The sequence below is a fragment of the Neoarius graeffei genome, chromosome 1 (assembly GCF_027579695.1).
Source record: "Neoarius graeffei isolate fNeoGra1 chromosome 1, fNeoGra1.pri, whole genome shotgun sequence".
NCBI classification, from domain to species: domain Eukaryota; kingdom Metazoa; phylum Chordata; class Actinopteri; order Siluriformes; family Ariidae; genus Neoarius; species Neoarius graeffei.
The window spans coordinates 22,251,132-22,269,543 of record NC_083569.1 but is presented as its reverse complement, the minus strand read 5'-3'; the positions used below and the strand labels follow the sequence as shown (position 1 = coordinate 22,269,543).

At 39.8% G+C, this 18,412-nt stretch overlaps 2 gene segments (V, D, J or C); both read right to left on the bottom strand.

The window, feature by feature from the left end:
• Positions 1-3,180: 3,180 nt before the first annotated feature.
• LOC132884009 (T cell receptor alpha variable 14/delta variable 4-like) lies at positions 3,181-3,755 on the bottom strand. The segment is given in 2 exon segments: positions 3,181-3,503; positions 3,689-3,755. Coding segments are annotated over 2 exon segments (390 nt in total).
• Positions 3,756-3,980: 225 nt separating this feature from the next.
• Positions 3,981-9,032, bottom strand: LOC132883993 (T cell receptor alpha variable 5-like). The segment is given in 3 exon segments: positions 3,981-4,044; positions 8,524-8,851; positions 8,996-9,032. Coding segments are annotated over 3 exon segments (429 nt in total).
• Positions 9,033-18,412: the final 9,380 nt, after the last annotated feature.

The following is an 18,412-nucleotide window of genomic DNA, read 5'->3' as shown; positions in this document are numbered from 1 at the left end:
CTCACGCTACATTAGCCTTCCCATGATCCTCAGCGACAGTCCATCATCATCTCTGCGTCTATGAAACAGAAAAATTGCATGTGCATGTATATATCAAGTAATTCATCCTATTCATTTAATATATTAAGCTGATGATCTCTTAATTATTATTATTATCGCAATATAATAGTAATCTGTACTCGAGTTGAGGGGGGATGGGGGGGGGGGATGCCATCCCCCCGGAATAAAAAATGGTCAAAATCATCCCCCCTCTAAAATGGGCATCCCCCCTCCCTTCCCTTGAGCAATTTTATCAATAAATGTGGACATGACTTCTATTTCACATTGGAATTAGAAATGCCATTCCACGCAGCTTTGCTGAAACTGATCATACAGTAAGCTCCCGCGAGAGAGGGCGCGCGCAAGCGAAGCGTTTGAGGAGGTGACATTCAGTTGGGGTTCCGTTATTTTTGATTTCATTCTGCGTCAGTGACAGCAGCGGATTGCAGCATCATGGCCAAGCGGAGTGGACAGCAAGACCTAAGCAAGTTCGGATTTAAGATCGCAAGAAAAAACATTTTCAGGAGGTAAGTCAAGAGTTACGAATATCAGTCACACTTTCTGTGAGCCCACTATCACGCTGTAAAGTTACCGATATGGAGCCTAATTTGTGGGCGGCGGATAACAACACAGCTATCATAATGAATGTTAGTTTGGAGTCTAGCCAGCTATCGATAGCTTACTCAGGTTCATGTTAGCTTTGATTTCTTGTATAAGGCCATTCATTTAATCAGCCTGGACGTTCGTTTGTTATTCTTCAGGCAACAAAAAGTGTTATTCAAGACAGGAAGGCTAAAATAAACAACACTAGCAGTTTTGAAGGCTTCATTGCCTCATTAGAGAGCCGGTCACAGCATGTAAGTCAGAGCAGGATTGGTGTAGGACTCGACAGTGTCTGCTAAAATGCAGCTTTCTTTTTCTTCGTCATAGGCTCTTCTTCTGTCTCCTCAATGGGCCTTTTCCCCTTTCCAAAGAAACTTTCCAAAGATGCCTGCTTTTAACTCATTTTGCTCGCTTGTATCCAGTATGTATCAAAGTGCTGGTATGTATCGAAGCAAAGTATCCAAGGCAGCTCCTTGGTAACCGTCAACGTTAAGGTGTCACGTGACCTAGATAACAGCGGGAATCAACGTTACAGAAAGAATCCGGTCATTTTTCAAAGCTCAAATCCTCGTTCAGATAATAAATAAATCAGAAATAACATTATAATTGTATTTAATTAAATTATCTTATCCACTGCTCTTTATTCCAGATGACAGTCAGCAGCAACTGCAACACAGTGCGGCAGGAGCTGGAGGACCCGGAGTGGGAGACAATACAGGAGCAAGCAGGAGAACCAACAGCTGAAGAGCTGAAGATTTACAATTTACTGTTGCTTGTTTTAGCTTATTGGTTCCCTACCTACCTCTGTATTTAATTCAATGTTCCCAATGTTCAGCTTTGAATAAAAATTCTATTGACTTGATATGAAAAGATTCAGTTGTTCATTTACATTGCCTGCTGAGGTTTTAATAAATTATTTACCAAACGATTTAAAAGGAGCCTACCATGACTAGTGCAATTTGAAGTGCAACTTCATAGTCATGGTAGGCTCCTTTTAAATCGTTTGGTAAATAATTTATTAAAACCTCAGCAGGCAATGTAAATGAACAACTGAATCTTTTTATATCAAGTCAATAGAATTTGTTGCCTGAAGAATAACAAACGAACGTCCAGGCTGATTAAATGAATGGCCTTATAAAAGAAATCAAAGCTAACATGAACCTGAGTAAGCTATCGATAGCTGGCTAGACTCCAAACTAACATTCATTATGATAGCTGTGTTGTTATCCGCCGCCCACAAATTAGGCTCCATATCGGGAACTTTACAGCGTGATAGTGGGCTAAAGTGGGACTGATATTCGTAACTCTTGACTTACCTCCTGAAAATGTTTTTTCTTGCGATCTTAAATCCGAACTTGCTTAGGTCTTGCTGTCCACTCCGCTTGGCCATGATGCTGCAATCCGCTGCTGTCACTGACGCCGAATGAAATCAAAAATAACGGAACCCCAACTGAATGTCCCCCCCTTAAACGCTTCGCTTGCGCGCGCCCTCTCTCGCGGGAGCTTACTGTATGCTCAGTTTCAGCAAAGCTGCGTGGAATGGCATTTCTAATTCCAATGTTAAATAGAAGGAATGTCCACATTTATTGATAAAATTGCTCAAGGGAAGGGAGGGGGGATGCCCATTTTAGAGGGGGGATGATTTTGACCATTTTTTATTCTGGGGGGATGGCATCCCCCCCATCCCCCCTCAACTCGAGTACAGATTACTATTATATTGAGATAATAATAATTAAGAGATCATCAGCTTAATATATTAAATTAATTGGATGTATGAATAAATTACTTGATATATACATGCACATGCAATTTTTCTGTTTCATAGACGCAGAGATGATGATGGACTGTCGCTGAGGATCATGGGAAGGCTAATGTAGCGTGGGGAATAGAGAAAATCAATAATCGTAAATTAGAGTTATTATTTCGTTTTGGTTTCCCTGTTTATTATTTGTTCTGTTTTGAGTTGGAAAAAGGAAAACAAACACCAATCCCTCATTTTTTGGTCATACAGAAAAACAGGAAAACGAAATATTGAGTGGTTTTTTTTGTTTGTTTTTCGTTTTCCAGATTGAATGGAATACTTGAATGATCGGATGATACACGGACCAAAGTCACATCTGTTCGTACATATATACCTACATGCATAATCAACACATGAGTAAATTAATGAGTGAATGAATGAACAAATGAAAATTGACTCCAGTAGGTTATGGGGAAACCCAGAAAAGAGTTCATTAGTTTTATTCCAGATAGTGAAAACCAGCAAAACCTGACACAATGGATCTGGAAGTGTCATTAAAATATTTTGGAGAATGAAACATGTAGGTTTGTGAATTCACTGTGATTAATGTGGAGTTGTTGTGTTAATCCCTCATTATTATTCTTTTCTATTTCCTCCAGGTGCATGTGTTACCACAAATGCTGTCTGTGTCTGCGGTTAACTGACAAGTTGGTAAAGGGAGTATCTTTAATCTGTGGTTTTAGAAGCTTCATGTATACCATTTGTATGTTTTTGTACAGCCTTTCATTGACTCTGTATTACTGTGCTGCATCTCTAAGAGCACAGTGATAGAGCGCAGAATCTGAGAGCTTTAGGCCTCTGATAGTAAGTTCAGTGGAGTCTCTGGTTGTTTTTGACTCTAATCGGCGATCATCAGGAGTGCTCCCAGTACTATACTGGTATGACCGCGCACCTTTATACAGTAAAAACTGTGGTGCGCTGTTCGGATATTGTTTGTACCAGTAAAGATCAATGTGTTCGCTGCTTGACTCAAATGAACAGTTCAGAGTAACAGTGTCTGTTTCTTTCCTGACAATGTTGGCATCTTCATCTGTCGGCCCAATTTTGTCTGCAAAACTGCCTGTTGTAAAAAAGAATATGAAAAAATAAATCACTGATTTTTTTTTTCAACCAAATACAGACTTTAGAAATTACTAGATGAATACAAACATGGGTATTAATTAAAACAATTAATTAATAGTTAAAAATGTAATAATTAACAATTGTACTAATTAATGTAATGATGAGCTGATGAAGGTTAATTACCTGTAGCGACAGTGAGAATCAGTGGGATGTATCTCACTGTGTACAGTAAATTGTATGGTTGAGCCATTTCTGAACACAGCTCTGTGAGGACTCTGTATAATAGCGCTGTATGTGCTGAACTTTCCACATGAGGGAACACATCTGTAAGAAGTGCACACCCAGGAAGTGCTGCTGTCAAACACTGTATGGACTTCTTATTGGCTCATTAATATAAATAAATAAAGTTTTAATTAAATTTAACTTCAGCCTAATCTGACTGAGTTTGGAGAAGGCCGTCTGTTTGAGTTTTGTGTCACTGTGAGCTCCAGGGTGCAGGACGACAGTGCAGAGTCTGATACTGCAGCAGGATTACAAAGCTGGAGTAACAATACATTCATTAAAACAAATATTAAATGGGGATAATATAGTTGATGATGTCTGTTAATTCTGCTAATGTACATGTTTTTGCTGAATTTTGGGATAATATTGTTGAAAAGTTATAGACTAATATGAGAGACTATAATATCTTAATTTATTTATTTTCTAAACTGCTTATACATTGTGGGTCTCTGGTGAGCTGGAGCCAATACCAGCTGACATTGGTGGCTGACGGGAGACAGGGTATACCTTAGACAGGTTACGAATCTATCATGGGTCTAACACAGAGAGACAGACAGCTATTTTCACTCACATTCACACCTATGGGCAAGTAAGAATAACCAGTTGACCTAATCTGCATGTCTTTGGACTGTGGGAAGAAACTGGAGCACCCAGAGGAAACCCATGCAGGCACGGAGAAAACATGCAAACTCAAACAGGAAGGTTCAAACACATAACCTTCTTGCTGTGAAGTGGCAACACTAACCACTGCACCACCATGCCACCAACTATAATATATGTCTTTCAATAAAATAAACAAAAAGAAGTCATATGTATTAATGGTTTTGATTTAAATTATGATATTGCCTCCTTGTGATTATCTTTACTGAAGAAAATGGCACAATTTTCACCTATTGTGGTTGAAGTGTGTAAAGGATATTACTACATGGGACCGGGAACACTTCGGAAAACCGTTCTTGTTAAACAGAGTTGATCGCTGCATCTAGCCTGCAAAGCGAAACCCGTATTTCAATAACATTCAGAAACGGTGCTGAATTCTCTGGGCCTGAGCTCACTTGAGATGGACTGACACAAGGTGGAAAAGTGTCCTGTGGTCTGAGGAGTCCACATTTTTGAATTGTTGTTGGAGATCATGGATGTTGTTTTCTCCAGGTGAAAAAGGAAAAGGACCATCCAGATTGCTACCATGCAGCACAGAGTTAAAAAGCCAGCATCTGTGATGGTATGAGGTGTGTTAGTTCACATGGCATGTGTAACTTGCACATCTGTGAAGGCACCATTAATGCTGAAGGGTACATACAGGTTTTGGAAAAACATATACTGCCATCCAGACGATGCCTTTTTCAGGGATGTATCTGCTTATTCCAACAACACAATGCCAAGCCAATTTCTGCACGTTACAACAGTGTGGCTTTGTAGTAAGAGTGCGAGTGCTAAACCGGCCTACCTCTCTCCTAGACCCCTTGTGTGTGATAATTTTTCCTGGGGGATAACCAGACACCGTCTTTTCTCTAAGCAAGGCTTGAGCTGTCTTAAATATGGTTCATTTTTGTGCTGTTTTTGGTTGTTCCAATCATTCAAATAGAGAAAAAGATAAAATATATTACCATATCCCTGGAACTTTGTCTCTAACTTCTGATTGTGGCTTAGGAACTTGACCCGGGCATTTCTTTAAAAAGGAAATATCACTGATCTAGGCGTAGGAGATTTTTTTCACAGTAGTTGGAAGAACCCAGTACGCCTTTTTAGGTATAACTAGTGAATCCCTTTGTTTCACTCCAGCTTCGATAGCCCACAACAACAATGCTATGTGAGAACAGCTCTCTCCAAAGCCTGCCATAGAGTCACAGCATATGACCATAATCTTGCCATTTTCTTCACTGACAATCCACGGAGTTAAAGGTTTTTTGGTCATTCTTTGTGAGTGGTTAACCTATAATAGAATACAGATTGTATTCACTCACATGACTTTTGCTTGTGAGTTTACTTCTGGTCAGACAAACCATTTTGGCTGCCATTATCTGAAGAGCTAGTGAAACCGTATCTGACTATTTTTGCAGTTTAGAGCCCAGTAACAGTCAAAATACTTTCAAAAAGTTGCTCTTTGCAATGGGATAGATCCTTACATGCTAGTAAAGAAGGATTTTTCTGATTATTTGAAAAATTATCCATCAGTTGAGTTCCCCACCTGATGGCTACACCGATTTCTTTGAAATAGTATCGGGTGTCCTACAAGGAAATACATTGGCACACTATCTGTTTGCAATAGTACTGGGCTACTGTATGCAGCAGGCAATAGACGGCAGGGAAGAACAGCTGGGATTCAAACTGGACAGAAGGCGAAGTCGCCGACATCATCCATCAGTCATCACAGACACCGACTTTGCAATGACATAGTGCTTATTGTTGAAGAAACTGAACAAGCCAGTGAGATGCTGAGACATGTAGAGGTAGAATGTGCCAAGGTTGGCCTACAACTTAATGCAAAAAAGACAGAAATCATGCAATTCAACCAGGGCGAAGAAAGGATACACGCCAGAAATGGAATGAAGATCAAGGTAGTCAACAACTTCAAATACCTTGGAGGCTGGATGCACAGCTCAAGCAAGGACTTCGAGATAAGAAAGGCTTTAGCATGGTCAGCATGCTATAAGATGTTCCAGGTATGGACCTCAAACTTGAAAAGAAATCTAAAAGAACATCTTTTTCTCGTGACAGTAGAATCTGTGCTATTGTATGGTAGGGAAACTTGGACCATCAACAAAAATATGCAAAAGAGACGAGATGGATGTTACACCAGGATGCTCCGTATGGCACTCAACATATCATGGAAGGCAAAGCTAACAAATGAACAGTTATATGGAAGCCTACCACCACTATCATCTAAAGTAGCATACAGGAGGCTGAAGTTAGCTTGACATTGTGTTAGACACCTGGAGGAAGTGGCATCAAAACTAGTCTTGTGGCAACCAGTGACTGGGAAACAGAATGTGGGCAGGCAGGCCATATCCTACATAGATGAATTGGTGAATGACACAAATCTGGGATGTGTTAAGGAACTACAGATGGCCATGATGGACAGGGAGGGATGGGCAAAACGTGCAGACTTGAAGCGAGCAGAAGCTTGGCCAAAGTAAGAAGAAGAAGTAAGTGAGTTCCCCAACATCTCAAACTACTTGGTGCTGCAGCTATCGTTCTACACGGACAAACAGATGAAAACCTGGAAGAGCATGGAGGCGGACAACTTTTTATATGTGGCTGGGTTAAAGATCTGGGGATCAGGACACTACAAGATAAATCCTGGATTGTTTTTGCCCAGGTAAGTACAGTAGGCGTTTTTGGGCTTTTTGTATGCATCTTTGGAATGACTGCTAGGACACTACAAGAATTAGTATCAGGTATAAACAAACCTCAGACACTCGATTCTCAAGCCTCCCTGCTCTTCTCTTCCAGCAAACTATCTGTTTTTTTTTTAAATTAAAACAGGGAAAATGCAGTGAGAAGGTACTACATTCCAATATCTATGTAGGTAACGCTAGGCCACAAATCTACATTGTCACTACAATCATTTTGAGTAATTTTGCATGGATCATAACCACTAATAAACTCGAATTTTCATACTGTATATATCTATCCTTTGCTTCTTTCTGACTTGGATTATCAAGTAATCTGATACTAAAGGTTTTTTAGCTGTAGTTTTCATTGAACTACAGATGTCTGACATCTTCAGTATCGCTTGTCTTCAGTATGTAAACAAAGTTCGCTTGTCAACGGTTGCTAACATAAGTGTGACGTTAGTGCAAGGGGTCTGTAGAAAATGTGTGGAGCATTATGAAGTGTAAATAACAGCAGGATGGACTGTGGACTGTTGAGCAACTGAAGTTATATAGCAAGCGAGAATGGGAAAGAAGTTCATGGTCAAAACTTCAATAATTAGTGTCCTCAGTTCCCAAACACTTACAGCGTCTTCTTAAAAGAAAAAAAAAAAAAAGGTGATATAACACAGTGGTAAACATGTCCTTGTCACAGCTTTTTTTGGAACATGTTGCAGGCTTCAAATTCAGAATGAGTGTACATTTATAAAAAACATAAAGTCTATCAGTTTGAACATTAAATAGCGTGTCTTTGAATTGCATTCAGTTGACTCTAAGTCAAAAAGTATTTGCAAATCATTGCATTCTGTATTTTATTGATGTTGTATACAGTGTCCCAACTTTTTTTTTTAATATGTCTTCAAATAAACCTGCTGTGCATTCCTACACAGGTTAATAATAACATTTTATAAGAAACTAAAAATGCCTTAAAAATTGTAACTCTTGTATAAGGCTTATACTTCTCATATCAGTTTTCTTTACCGATCATGATAGTGAGGTTGAATTTGGGTTGTTTGGTTGCGCAAACCATAAACAGACTGTTGAGCTCCACAGTCAGAATCAGAACGCACCCGAAACCGTGTAGTAAATGTGAAGTGTTTTGGTATGGTCATGATTTTTCACAAGTATCCCTTATGAAAAAATAGTATGCTATTAACATACTGAAGCACACCCCATCTATAGTATACATTTATCAGGCTTTTTTGATGCAGTTAACATTTATTTAAATGATCTCTTCATTGATTGTTCAACCAATATACATTACCAACATATGTAAGAAGATCAGTGTTGAGGTTTGAATGAAACAGGTAAACAGCTCCCCTCCTGAAAAGAAAAATTAAAAACAAGCTGCACTTTTTGTACAGTGTGTTTGAGTTTTGTGTCCCTGTGGGCTCCATGGCGCAGTAGTACAGTGCAGAGTCTGATACTGCAGCAGGAAAGATCTCCACATCTACTTTCTTTTCATTTTTACGAAGTCTGATGAACAGACGTGGGTCAGGTTGTTTAGCTCTAATGATAGTTTCTGTGGATTTATCAGTCAGCAGCAGAAACTCTGGTCCTGACTGAGGCTTTTGTCGATACCAGTAGAGATAGTAAGCCGAGTCATCATATGTGCAGGTCAGTGTGGTTTTGCTGCCCTCAGCTGAAGATATAATGGTTTGGTCTGGTGTGATGCTGCTGTCAACAGCACCTGCAGTAAAGACATTGCAACAACATCAACATTTCTATTTTCATTTCTTAAGGATATTTTTATACCAACTGAAACATGATGTTTAGGTATCAGTACAAATCTCTAGCATACACCAAAAGTTTGTGTAAAATATAAATGACTTACCAATGTTTTTAATGATGAAAACAAAGAAGAGTAACATGATTGCTGTGTCTCTCTTGCAGTCGATATAAATGGCAGTAACTCTGTGAAACTTTCTAAACTGCATCTCACCACATCTCGCCCCACCTACTTTTACTTCAGTGTAGTCATGTCAATTCTGGCATCATATCTGTTAAAATCCATTGTTTAAGTTAATTGGTGAACTCAAACACTGAATTCTCATGATACAGTTTATGATGTGGTGTTAAATTTACTGAATTTTACTCAATATTATGCAGGTTGCTGGTATAAGGACCTCTTCCCTAGTTGCAAGAAGATTGTATCTGTCGTATCCTACAGTATGTGCATTGCTGTGGTCACTTAATTCAACCACATATTCAAATTAATTTAAATTACAATGACACAATGGCATTATGTTGTACCCTATGTAGTGAGCATGTAACTAGTTTATTCCATTGTCCTTAAATGTAATTACAAATTTCTGAATGCGTATGTCAAGGGCAGGTTAGAGAGAAGTTGTGGCTCACTGATTAAGGCTCTGGGTTACGGATCAGAAGGTTAGAGATTCAAACTTCAGCTCTACTAAGCTTAACCCTTTCTGCTCCAGAGGTGCTAATCATGGCTGATCCAGTGCTCTGACCCTGACTTCTTAACATGCTGGGATATGCAAAGAAAAGAATCTGACTGTACACAGTGAAAACTAAAAGTGCCTCGAATATCCAATCGGGTGCTCAAGGAACTTAAAAGTCCTGCGTGTAAGAATTGGTAAGAATTTAACCTCAAACATTCAATAAATTCACTAAACTTGTCAACAGAATGTGGAAAAAATAACAGCTTTGGCATTGTGTCAGAGATGTGTATGGAGTCACAGAAGTGCCATAAAAAAGAATAAATCTGCAAAAAAAGAATAAAAGCAAAAATAAAAGAATAAGAAAATAAATGCAGAAATAAAAATAAAGCAAGAAGAAAATATATTTTTTACTTTATTGTTTTTTCCATTCCCTTTTGCTTTTCCTGATTGCTTTTTTTTCTTTTTTTCCTCTATTGCTTTTCGATTTGCTTGAGTGGCCAAACTGTCAATCAGCTGGCTTTGGATGAGCCTTCCTGCCCAGGTCGAGTAATCAGTTCCTGCACAGATGAATCCAGCTTTGTGCAGTGTGACTGTGGTAGCAGTTTGAATCAAGGAGTGAAAGTTCCTGATGATATATTATCATCATCATAGTTCCTCTATGGATACGCTGCCCATTATCTGGTCTTATTCATTTACAGTTTTAGTCTTTTTTATGGTGCTCTGTGATAGTGGGGACGTCACTGAGTGTTGGCTCTGGGTGGGAAGGAATTAGATAGAACTGCCAGGTAACACGTAACAAGTTCCAGCTGTGTTTGACAACTGGCAATTTATTTATGTCTGTCTCTTATATTCTTGCAGGGAAGCCAGTAACCAGAGAAAGAACTGAGCAATCCAACACTGTGTGTGTGTATGTGTGTGTGTGTGTGTGTGTGTGTGTGTGTGTGTGTCTGGCGCTTGACAGAGGTTTGCTGAATTCATGTGGTTATATCAGCTGTAGATGAATGATGGTTCTTGATGCAGTGCTGTCTGACAGATCAGAGATCACAGGTGTTCCGCTTTGGTTTGCACCCTTGCCATTTATGTGCCAAAATTCCTCCAGATTGCTTGAATCATTTGAGATTCAAGAATCCGATTCTTTGAATCAGAGAGTGAAATATCCAAATCCCTTCATATCATTCTTTGAGAAACATTATTTTGAAACATTTCAATAATTTTCTCATGCATTTATTGACAAATCGTTTGACAGATCTTTGGCCCATCTTTGTTACTCAAAGACTAGGCCTTTGCTGGATATGGATTTTGTACCAAATCATTATTATAATCACCTGTTGACATCACCTGTTTCAAATCACACCATTATTTCATTGTTTTACCTCATTATTTCAACATTTTTTTAGAATGTGTTTGTGGAAGCAATGGTGTGGTTGAGTGCCAGTTTGTGAATGGAGAGTGAGGCCAGGGAAGGTGAGTGGCAAAATGATCACACCTGTGGTTAACTAATGGTGTGTGTGTGTGTGTGTGTGTGTGTGTGCGTACGTGCATGCGTACATGCGTGTTTCCAGTGATGGCCGAGCTGACAAGGAGGAAAGAGCTGAGAGGAGGGAGGCAGCCAGGCTTCGGCCCGAGTGTGTGTGTGTGTGTGTGTGTGTGTGTGTGTGTGTGTGTGTGTGTGTGTGTGTAGAATTGTGTGAAAAGTGATAATTGCTTTCATTAAAAAAGGTCTGCCAAAGCAAAACCCCACCTGTCCCAGTGCTTCAGCGTCCACCACAATCAGAGAAGCATTACAGTGTTACAGGCCTGAAATAGAGGAATGGATGTATATTCACAAATGAAATGAAGAAGACCAGAAACACAAACAAACCATGAAATATCTTTTGTTCATACTGTCTGCAATTAAATACAAGTGAAAGTAAATTTGGAAATCCCTGCTTTCTTTTATTTGCATTTTCCACATTATCTCAAATTTTTCTGATTTGCGGTTGTACCTGATAACAGTGCATTTCCTATTACCTTGCACTTTCTACTGTCTTGTTTTATCGTTGTCGTGTAGCAGAGCTCAAATACCTAAAAGCTCTTACTCACAGGATGCTAACCATGAAGAGGCCCAGAGAGCAATTGTACAGACAGCCATGGGGCTCTATGTTATTAAACAGGAGAATGCAGAAACCTTTAACAAGCCTGCAGATGTTGAGGTTGTCACTGAGGGAGTCAAGGTTCTAACTGATCTACGATGCATCACCTTTGGACTTGTGATGTTATTTGGAATAATCTATGCCCTCGGGGCGGCATGGTGGTGTAGTGGTTAGCGCTGTCGCCTCACAGCAAGAAGGTCCTGGGTTCGAGCCCCAGGGCCGGCGAGGGCCTTTCTGTGTGGAGTTTGCATGTTCTCCCCGTGTCCGCGTGGGTTTCCTCCGGGTGCTCCGGTTTCCCCCGGGTGCTCCGGTTTCCCCCACAGTCCAAAGACATGCAGGTTAGGTTAACTGGTGACTCTAAATTGAGCGTAGGTGTGAATGTGAGTGTGAATGGTTGTCTGTGTCTATGTGTCAGCCCTGTGATGACCTGGCGACTTGTCCAGGGTGTACCCTGCCTTTCGCCCGTAGTCAGCAGGGATAGGCTCCAGCTTGCCTGCGACCCTGTAGAAGGATAAAGCGGCTAGAGATAATGAGATGAGATGAGATCTATGCCCTCAACTTGAGTTATCCCCAGAGCTGAAAGGCACATTTGAGGTGTTTTAGAAGATACTGATGAAGCTAGATGGGAACAAGCTGCCCCCCAACTTGCAAAAAACTGAAACCCAAGTTGTTTCAATAAAAACAAATGTTTTGGTCAAAAATTGCTGAGACAGTCACAGAATAAGCTATTTATAGTAAAATGTGCCTTATCTTAAGGATATTCATCACTGTATACTTGTCATTTGTTCCTCTTTCCCTCTGTTGTAAAAACTGTTGTTATTTTAAATGTTGACTGGGTTCAAAATCTCATTTGAGGGGGGAAAATGGCATCAAGAAGACCATTAAGCAATAAAAGATAAATCCAGTATATCAGTTTGAGTTCAAGTTTTACTTTATTACTTTAAAGCATTGTTAAAATATTTTGCATATGTTGGAGAAACAGTATTTGAGCACTCAAATTTTATGATTTATGTGTCTCCCTGTTAGCACTGTCGCCTCACAGCAAGAAGGTCCTGGTTCGGGCCTTTCTGTGAGGAGTTTGCATGTTCTCCCTGTGTCCGCGTGGGTTTCCTCCGGGTGCTCCGGTTTCCCCCACAGTCCAAAGACATGCAGGTTAGGCTAACTGGTGACTCTAAATTGACCGTAGGTGTGAATGTGAGTGTGAATGGTTGTCTGTGTCTATGTGTCAGCCCTGTGATGACCTGGCGACTTGTCCAGGGTGTACCCCGCCTTTCGCCCATAGTCAGCTGGGATAGGCTCCAGCTTGCCTGCGACCCTGTAGAACAGGATAAAGCGGCTAGAGATAATGAGATGAGATAAGATGTGTATCCCCATGAGCGATCAGAGAGGGATGGATAGCAGGGAGGAGAGAAGCTGAGAGGGATGGGTGAATGAAAGCAGGATGAGCCCTAAGAGCCTCCCTCTCTCCTTATGTACATCCATCCTACTTCCCAGTTTTCTTCTTCATATTTCCTGCTTCCCTCTCTCCCACTCCTATCAGCCTCTCCCTATACCCACAATGCACACTGAAGGTGAACAATGAGAACATTTGGCAGAGCTTTCAGTGACTCTAGGAACAGTTTCTGCTTACCGTTAACCACTGTGCATGTGTTCAAATCATTTTTGGAAAATATGCAGTTTATCTGATATTTTTTACCTTTGTGCTAATTGTTTGCATTCTGATGCACTATTTTAAATGATTTATAGTAACTTTTTAAATGAGAGCTAAGATTGTGAATTTAGCAATTTATGTACTTTATGGTGAATATGGTAATTTAGTAATTGTCATAATTATGTCAGCTGAATAAACGCAGCATTAATTTAATGTAATAATTACGTCATGTCATTATATAAGCCATATTGAGGCATACTGAATTGTTCAGTTAACCCCCCCCCCTCAATTTCTTACCTATACATTGCATATGTATGGTATTAAACATTAAATATTTTAATTTGTTTAGATTTGAGAACACGTCACATTCATTTAAAAGTGTTTTTAATAGTGTATTAAGATTTATATGAATAAATTTAATAAACTCTGGTATCTCAAAAATCTCAATTGTATAAATCTTAATATGCAAGTTATTTTAGGATTATTAATTTCAGTTTGATGGAAATTTGTCTTACAATTGAAATGTATCAATCTTTTTTTTGTTTTTTAAATGGATCCAAATATAGTACTGGATCATCTATTTGTATGTTCTTTGGGTAATTTCTCAGTGAACATATTAATACTATAACGGAGTTACTTTGTCATAAAAGTAACTAATTACCAGAGAAAGTAATTATTCCGTTACATTTTTTTCCCCCTCAAAAAAAAATAAAATTCAATTAGTGTAATCATAATAAAAGTGAATGTTAAATGTGTTTAATGACTGAAATGGACACTTAACAGAACCAATTAGTAATGTTATCTACACTATATTAATATTTTTGTGGGACAATGTGAGATAAGACATCTATCAAATGTAATATATTTTTGTAGTTATTAAAATTATGTTACTAATTACTGGCCACTGACGAGGACAAACGCTTTGTTCCTCGACATAATGTGCATTGCACGTAAACACTCTTGCCTTTTATTTCAAGTAATGAAAAGTAATGGCTGTATTTCCAATGTGAAAGCGCAGTGCTGGGCTGACCGCTCGCCATCGCTGTGTCTTCCGATTGAAAGAGCACGCAGTAGTGCAGTAGGCGTGGCCTACCCACGTATGTTGTCCAAATCTACTCTGATTGGCTTACTGTGCCGTTGTCTCGCGTCTCCCCGCCCTACACTAAAGCAGAGTAAAGAAAGGCTGAATGAGCAGCGTGCCAGATGAGAACAGCTTTAATAAAGTAACGCATAGTATTTTATTGTAAGTAACGGGAACGGCGTTATAACGATGTAAAAAGTAATTAGTTAGATTACTCGTTACTAAAAAAAGTAACGCCATTTATTTCTAACGCTGTTATTCCCATCACTGGGTAAGACACAGCCAACTTTTTCCAGCCCCGTAAAGTAACCCCAACCAAGGCACGCGTGGCATGCAATTCATGTTACAAACGAGGGGAGAGCAAGTCACACTGAACACCATATCAAACGCACAGGGCATTGAATCATTTCATAACCACAACAGCTTAATAACATTGCGTTTCATATATCTGATTGAAGCTAAGAATATTCACATTAGCCCGCAATCATATCCCGCCGTTTCTCGAGCGGTGTGTTCTTCTCTGCTTTTCACACTGGACAGTACGCACGCCTGCACAACAAAAGTCCGGCGCATTGCATTTCGCACCTGAATAGTTGCAGACTAAGGAAATGTTAAAATGTTAAAACTGTAAAAATGTTGAAATGCTAAAATGAAATGGTTGTTGACCGGTTGAATGGTTTTTGAATACCTGTCATTTAAGGGTTGGAGTGAGTAGAGACTGGGATAAGAGAGGTGGGTGTGTGTGTGGGTTATTAGGGGGGGCCCATTCAGAGCATTTTGTCCCAGGCCCAGCCAAAGCTGTCAGAGGCCCTGTCTCGGGATAACAAGGTGAGTAAAAAAAGGATTATATGAAGGGCCTTTCTCGGCTTCCGTATTTTTGTCCTGTATAACTGAGTTTTTTTTTTCTGGTCGGAAGTCAGACTAAAGTGATTGAGCTGCCTTTCCTTCGAGGGCTAATATGTCTCAGCACTTCAATATCTTTAAAAGCACTTTGATTTTGTTATTTCTAATTCTGTTTTTCGAAATGTGACTGGGTAGCCTCATATAGCTAATAGTCATTGTCTAGCTGTGATTTAAAAGGCTTGTGGGTTTTTTTTTTCAGGCCAGTTTTATTGTAGGCTACGATTTGCCATAATATGTTCATTTTTGTTAAATTTCTGAAATGATGGAGTCATATCCCTTAGGGCTAATCTTTTTTTTTTTTTTTATGAAGCATAAACTATGCTTAATGCTGTAAACTTGAAAACAATAAAGGCATAGAAATGCTAATCTTGTATCCTGTCATATCTTTAGACATTACAATACATTACAGTTCAATTAATGTTAATATGAATAGGCCTAAAGTTACAGTATTTCTATCACAATTTGCCAGACTTTCACCTATTGTCTGTTCTTGCAATGATTGTTCCTTGTATTGTGCCATGAGCCATCACTGTGGCTATTATATTCTACTGTTTTTAACCATAAGCCTAGCTCAGTCAGATACCACATCACCTTCCACTGGATGTGTGATGAGCTAATTGAGCGTCTTGAGCTACATTTAGATTGCCAAATCCATACTTCCAGTTATTTTGGTGAGAGTAACTTAAAAGTAATGCAATAGTAGTGTAATGCCTTACATTTTAAATACAGTAATATTGTAATGTAACTCATTACTTTAAAATGACAGTAACAAGTAATAAATAATGCAAAACAGTTTTGAAGTAACTTGCCCAACACTGCAAATAATCATCCCATGTCCTTTTAAATGTCTTACAGTGGAATCACCAAGAACAAGGGTTGTGGGATCAGGTGGTGTTACGAGCTGCTTTTTGCCTCTTCCCACAGCTCTTCGGTTGTGGTGCGATCTCTTTCTATGATGTGCTTTTCTGCCTGAAAATTCCGCTTCCACATCCCTGAGGCATTCAAATTTGTTCTGAAGCCTTATGGGCTGTGGATTTTCCATAAGATTGTAAATCCTATTGTAGTTTGTAGACCTGGCTCTATTTCTAATAGCATGGCTGTGGAGCATGGGTTGCATAGTATCAGAACGAACTGGTGTTGAGGTAATTACTCTTCTGTTTTTATTTTTGGGCCTGCCACCCATCGTGTGCCAGTTTTCTGTACTCACATTTTGCTTTGTTAGATCGATGCATTCATCCACTTGATTTGCAATGCCATCGGCCTGTCGGGGTGCAATCTCTGCATTCTCAGCCACTGTTTCTGTACTCCTTTCATGAGATATCGCTCTTAGTTCATCCGTCTTTGGCAGAGCATCAATCTTTGATTCCAGGATAGAAATCCTCTGTTCTAGTTCTGTGCATTTTCTGCAGGATCTCCTGGATTTTTTGCCCCCTGGCATTTTGTTTTAAAAGCTAACTTATCTTGTAAAGGTGAAAAATAAAATGAAGAAATAGTGGAAATTAAGTGAAAAAGTAAAATAAAGATCAAGCAGAAGCAAAGCAGGAGCAGAGCAAAGAAGCGTCCTACTCGCTTGAGTAGGCGCTTCATGTGGGGCCATCCTCAGCAGCAGCCAGTGGTTTTCAGGTGATGAGAACTCCAACCAAAAAAAGCTGACCAGTGTTTTTGGTTCTTAAAAAAAAAATGTAATTTTCTCAACCTCATGCTTTTTCCCTGCATATCTCATAGTCTTCTTGTCCGAAGTTTTCTAGCACTACATAGTCCAAAATTATAATTGTGTCACCAGGAACTTACGAATATGTGCAGCATGATAAGAATCCTTTAGAGTTTTAGCTGCAGTCTTTTTTTATATCAACTGGCTTACTGATAGAGAATTGAGCAGAACTGTTTTGAAGAAACAGTGAGAACTCACAAGCAATGAATGATACAGGCACCACTTTTCCTCAGTCCCAATATCTCAGCTCAGAACTCTCTACCTTCAGAAGGAAGGTCAAAGGCCCCAGTGAGAACTGAAATCACCACCCCTGGTTTACAAGACCAGTGCTCTAAACAGGCACCTATCTATTGTAGAGTCAGCCCAAAGCAGAACCTTGAGGACCCTTTGCTGATCCTCGAATACCACTTGTCCACCAAGTCACCACTTTTCCATTGAGGGCTGGTTCCGAGCTGGTGCCTAATCTTGAGCCAGTTCTTGAAGTTTCCACAGCCAAAGAAACAGCTCTCAGCCAGGAAAACTGGTCACAGTGTGCCACCAAATCCTTGCTGGTTTAGGACCAAGAACTGCTTATGTCAGTGGCTAGGACTTGTTTTGCTGGGAAACAATCTTGAAGGAGGTTTTTTTTTTTGTACAACATTTACTGTAAGAGTTCATCTTTGAGAAACAACCAAAAACTCCACGAGATGACATGAGGAAGAAACCTTGAGAACAACCAGACTCAAAAGAGAACCCATCCTCATCTGGGTCACACCAGATGGTGAGATTATAAATAAGTTCCCTTCAATAACTTTGTGCCACATTGCCAAAATTTGCAACAGACCCCTTGCACCAATGTCACACTTACATTCGCAACCGTTACTGCCCTTGTCCTGGGGGACAAGTGAGCTTTGTTTACATACTGAAGGCAAGCAATATTGAAGATGTCAAACATCTTCACGGAAGGAATCGGTCTTGCACCGACAGAAGACTTTTGTCTCAGGCACTGCTGGGATACCATGGCTCCTGTTTACTGGCAGTCCCTTTTGGGCCAGATTTATCATCTTGGCATGGCTTTTCATCTCACGCTCTTCCACAATTATGGGTGGCATACTACTTGCCTGTACTTCTTGATTGTAGAGATGCATTTTTGTCAGCAATTGAAAGAAACCTTCAAGAGAGTCTCGAGAGCAAAGACCTGTGGCAGGACCTGAATCGGCAAGCCTTTAAATGCAACAAGCCTTCTCTGTGAGCAACTAAAATCAGCATTCAGTAGAGTGTTGCATCAGGCGCTGCTGGGTTTTCTTCCACATGGAGAATGCAAGTGTGGGCTTTGGAGGTGTAAGCACAAATTATGGCAGGAGTGAATGTCATGAGTATTGTGAGGAACTG